This window comes from Leptonotus elevatus, chromosome 4 (genome assembly GCF_054856555.1).
Source record: "Leptonotus elevatus isolate MCC_2025b chromosome 4, RoL_Lele_1.0, whole genome shotgun sequence".
NCBI lineage: Eukaryota > Metazoa > Chordata > Actinopteri > Syngnathiformes > Syngnathidae > Leptonotus > Leptonotus elevatus.
In genome coordinates this window covers 2,720,277-2,725,620 of record NC_141242.1, presented here as the reverse complement: position 1 = coordinate 2,725,620, position 5,344 = coordinate 2,720,277, and the positions used below count along the sequence as shown (strand labels likewise).

The 5,344-nt window shown below is 40.5% G+C and overlaps 1 protein-coding gene across 1 annotated transcript; it reads right to left on the bottom strand.

Annotated features, from left to right (window-relative positions):
- Positions 1-3,243: 3,243 nt before the first annotated feature.
- Positions 3,244-4,797, bottom strand: c4h11orf96 (chromosome 4 C11orf96 homolog). Its single transcript, XM_086074027.1, has one exon. It carries the CDS (start codon positions 4,606-4,608, stop codon positions 4,225-4,227), a length of 384 nt encoding a protein of 127 aa, XP_085930153.1. The 5' UTR covers positions 4,609-4,797; the 3' UTR covers positions 3,244-4,224.
- Between the last annotated feature and the right edge of the window lie 547 nt (positions 4,798-5,344).

Genomic DNA, 5,344 nt, shown 5'->3' with positions numbered 1-5,344 from the left:
GCCTATGAATAAGAACGATGCAGTCATTAAAATTCAATTACAAGGTGAGAGTGTCGCCTTTTTTGTTCTCCATCTCGTCAAGTGCAATCACCGAGCATCTCCGTTCAAAGCCAACATTGTCCTCAGCGGTATTATTCTTTTCAATACGCGCCACACTCAGTAATGAGATGAAAATGAAAAGGCAGTGACGTCTGTTATGATTACGGACCAAAAATAAATCCCTGGCTGGACCAGAATGTCCTCGCTGCAAACATTAGGCTACATCTGCAAACAAAAACAAGGCACTTCCTTTCTGTTTTTGCTCACTTTTGCGTTGTAATGAGGAAACCCAAACAAGTTTCTAAAAGTGCATCATGCACTTTTTTTACTTTGTCAGAAGAAGTCACATTTAAATATATTGGTAATGAGTACACTGATTTAACATGAATGACTTGTAGATGATTCTTTGTGGTATTAGTTATATATATATATACAAATTTTTTTTTTAAACATCAAACTTGGTGGCAACTTTTATCCGCCATTGTAGGAGACAAGAGGCCATGATGTGTTTACTTGTCTCCTCAAGCGTCAGAAACTTCAGTTGTCGCTGACTCACTGGCGTCATCATAGCCCAATTTGTAGCAGGAACTATCAAAGGCAGTAAAAGACAGTCACGTATTTACGGTAGTCACTTTAATGCTTTGCGGCCCTTCAGTCTGTTAGTAGAACAAAATGTACGGATCGTTCCAACTTTGCTCGTTTGTCATGCGGACGTCATCCCGGGCTGCTTCTCGCAACATGTTCATCTCTTGCCTTTAAGAGGTCAGTGAGATCTGCTTGGCACAAGAGGTAAGCAGCAATGTTAATGTTGGGGAGAAAAAGATGGATCGGCACCATTATGCAGATTTGGATTGCACGCAAACATAAAACGTAGCGTAGCATAACGAACTGTAATGTAACACAACGACAAAACACACACACAAAACCTAAATTGATATATATATTTTTTTGTCAACTGATACCATGAAATTACATTTTGTGGGAATTAATGATGAAGTCATGATAAATATTTAGTAATGACAAAACTATCAAATTGCTTAAGCTGTCTTTCATTCACCTTTTTTTTTTTTTTTTTTTAAAGCAACGTACAGTCACATTGCAGTCGCAGAATGGTAAACATCAATTTCATCACTTCACATTCAATATCTGCTTTTTATACAGGCACCAAGCACGCCGTTAAATTCAAGTGAAAACCCCAAACTATTAAGACATCAATTGGCATTCATACAAAAAACGAAGAACATAAAAATCACAAAAACACAATATGTGGTCAAAAGTCACCTAAAGTCGACAAAATGCGTCATCTGCAAGTAAGCTGCTTGTTGTGCCAGCAGAGAACTCACAACAACAACACTTACCGAAATGAACGGCCGCTGCGTCAGCAGCCTTGGCCGAGGCACCGCGCGGGTCAATAGGTCAACATTCAACGTTGACATTATACGCATCACACAGCAGTTGACGTTAACAACAACCTTGCGCGCGTACTGTATGTACATTAACAATCACCTTTTCTGTTTGACTTCCTCTTTGGGTGTGTGGCAGCAGCGTATACAGTATATTTTTTGAAGATATTGCTGAATGTATCCTTCATGTAAGTTATTTTCCCCTCCTGTTTCCCCCCCCCCCACCTCCTTCTGCCTAGATGCTAGCTGTGTTAGCTGTTATGCTAATTGATAAAAAAAAAAGAAGAAGTATCTACGAAGAAAACTGTTGGTATTAATGTGTCTATCTCGTAATATGAGTCACGGGGTTGCATTGGTTTGAGTGAGACACTATAACAGCTAAAAAAGAAAAAAATAATTTATAAAAAAAAAATATTTAGAGAATATTCTGAGAAAAAAAACTTGTAAATTTGCGAGTTTATAAAGTGGCAGATTTACGAGAAAAAAACTCAGAAACTTACGGAAGATACATGTAACGTACTACTTGAATGTTTGTGCCAACACTTTTCGGTCGGGTTTTCAAAAAGGGAGATAGTAATGGCTTTAACCATATCATGTTAAGCATTCACACTTTGAAGCGTAAGTCCACACCCTGAGGATCAAGCATATAAATTAATTTGTTACATATTTATTTGTACATTTATTTTTCCAGAATTACTATTTAAACATTCATACATTTTGGTATTTTTTTTGTACAAGTATTTAAGTTGATGTGTGGAATCTGCTGCTCTCTGTCATTCACTTGCATTGACCTCAAGTATGCTAGCTTCTGATTGGTTAGTGTTTAGTCAGCTGATAGGGGATCAGGAAGTGTTGTCGCTCGAGCTGCCGTGTATGACGAGTAAAGAAATTAAGAATGAATCCGTGTTCATCCTGCCTTTTTATTTTATAAACAGTGTCCCATTACCCACCAACGAATCCTCACATTAGACTATAGCTACGCTACGTCTATTTCTCGTAACGTTTTTTTCTCGCAAATTTGCCATTTTATAAAGTCGCAAATTTGCGACTTTATGAAGTGTCAAATTTTCACATTTTTTTTCTCTCGGGATGTTGCCCCCATCCTCTACAAACAAATATATATTTATACGTGGCCCTAATATGCCGTTGTAGATAAAAAGTTTTTACTAACAAGGTTTTATTTATGTTGAGACACAATTTCAGAGCATTGTTACAAATTACATCTGGGACAAAACAAAATGTTTAACAATAACAAGGAGAAATCACTGCCCCCCCCCCCAAAAAAAAAGCCAACCCTGATTGATCTCTTCCAATTAAAGCAGTATGTAAATTGAGGGGGCAAGAGGAAAAAAAGCCATTTTCTTTTCTTTTTTTTTGCTTTTTTAAGTAACTAATTAACTCCAATAACAAGTGCATGTTTCAGTTTTTTTATTTTGAACATGGACTCTTTGAAATTTCATGGGGAATTAGTGTGTATGTGTGACTGGAATGACTTATTGACGTATTTGTCCTTTACATTGTATAATATTGTAAGAGTTAAACTCGGTTAAACATATTTTTGGGGTCAGTGTGCAAAGTCCATTTAAGTGACCATTTATCAAGTCGTACCACTGACCGTGAATAGGATTCAGCAGTAAGTAAGTATTTCTTTTTCTTCTCTATCTATGCAAGCGATGTATAGTGCCATGCAGAACAATGACATGCTCAATGTCCGGATGTAAAATATGTCATTTGCTCAATATTTGAGTTGATAAAAGTATTCTGTTCCAGGATTCAACAAACAAGTCGGGAAAACACAAAATACTTGAAAATATTTATTAAAATACTTATGACAAACATGGTATTTCATATAAAGTATATTAAATATAAAGCACAGTGGAAAGGTTTGCAGTTGTCGTAGAAAGTCGAGGCGACTTCACAAGTCAGAAGCGAAGTAAAAGTCCACATTTGGTTATGAGCAAATGAAAAGAATAAATATATATATATTTTTTTCTATTTAGAAAGGAATCTTTTCTTTATACATTTCCATTCACTGCCAAGAGCGTGAACTCCTCGGAACACTTCAGTGACGAGCAGGCCACTGTGTCGCTTAGTCGCTATTTACAACATTAGTGGTGTGGCTAATAGCTGTTTTTGTAGAAACATCGATAAAAAAAAAGATCACTGGTTTGCCTTTTAAAAAAAAAAGGGCCCAACGTGCCATTTTTCCAAGTCTACAGTAGAAAAGGAATACATTTGAAAACAAATAGCAAGGTTTATACTGTCTTTGTTGGAAGTATGTGATTTAGGTTTCTTTGTATATGACGGACATTTATTAATTTTTTGTTAATAAATGCACATAAAATTTAACATTTTTACCTAAAATGTGTTTGAAAACAAACTCTTCTAAATGGTTAAATCCAAATGTATTGTTAGATACCGCTTAAAAGAAAAAAAAGTATCTGTCATTTATACACGGTTGAACATTTCAGTGATTCTTGGGCGAACCACTAGAGGGCGCCCACGTACCGCACTTTGATTTCCACAGATGTCAGGTGAACTAAAACGCTTTCCACCTTGTCTTTGTACAAAGAAACATAAAGAGCATACATTTGAAAACATCTCGAAATCAGCGCCACCTGCTACTACGCAGCACAAGCCGCTTGATGCCTCTGCACGCTGCGTGCCGCAACGTTGATGTTAGTGGAGATTAAAAGCAGACTTTGCCGCCGTTTGGTTTCACTTCAACCGCGCTCCATCAAGAAGAACCGCAAGGGTTGTTGACCCCCCCCCCCCAGAAACTTCACTGGGTGGAGTCCGAGTCACTGGAGTCCATGCTGGCCTGCGTGGGCGACGGGGCGCATTGATGGCGAGCGCCCGGCGAGCAGTGCAAGGTCTGGGTGCTCCTCCTCAGGTTCTCCAGGGACTGCAGGAAGGAGCGCCGCGCCCGCTCCTCCTCCAGAGGCGACGAGCCTTCCTCCTCCACCACCTCGGCGATCTCGGCGAAGGTGACCGGCTGGGTTTTGAAACGGGCCTCGCGGGGTCGCCGGGAGCGACTCTTGCCCCTGGACGGGCCCTTGGGGACGGGCAGCTGCTGCGGGAACTCCTCCATGGCCGAGGCCATCAGGTGAGCCGGGAGCACGTGGAAGCCGGACGCCGCGGCGAGTATCGGACGCACGGCGGCCATTGGCGACTTGCGGTTAAAACAGGAGCAAACGTTAAAACGTTCTTTCAGGGTTCTTTTTTCCTCAGAAGCGGAAAAAAAGCAAACAGGCAATCAATCCGCTTTGAAAGTCTGGAAAGTCCAGCAAGCAGAAGGTCAACACAAGTCGGCTTGGAAGAGGCTTTGAATGCTCCGGCTTGTTTTCCTTCTCGGTCGAAATCATCATGCAGCTCTCAGCGCCGGCTCTCTCTTTTATAACACGTCAGCCCCGCCCCTCTTCCTCTCTCACACTCCATATTCGCTGCTGGTGCGGTCCAACCTACTCCCCCCCCTCCTGCTTTCCTGGTCATGGGTCCGCCTCTGTACCGATTCAGTCACCCTCCTCAAAATAACAGTGGCGGGATGCAATGAAGTACAAACACTTGGGTTTCTGTACTGGAGCAGATTTAAGGAAAATACTTGAATATGACGGCACATTTATAAGAGCGCCAGTCGTTGAGAAATTCAAGGTGATCTTAATATATTAGCACAACACTGTGTTGAAATGAACATTTGCAACTCGCTACGTGAGTTAGCATGTCTTCAATTCGTGAAAAAGCAATACTAAAGACTCGCTAGCAAGGCAGCTAAATAGCACGGCTAGCATCAGTTCATTTGTGCTCTGATGTACTTCACAAAACAGAGAAGCTACTCAATGTCAGAGAAATAAATACGACCACGACACTGTCTTGAAAATAATTAAAAGTTTGCGACTACGAGA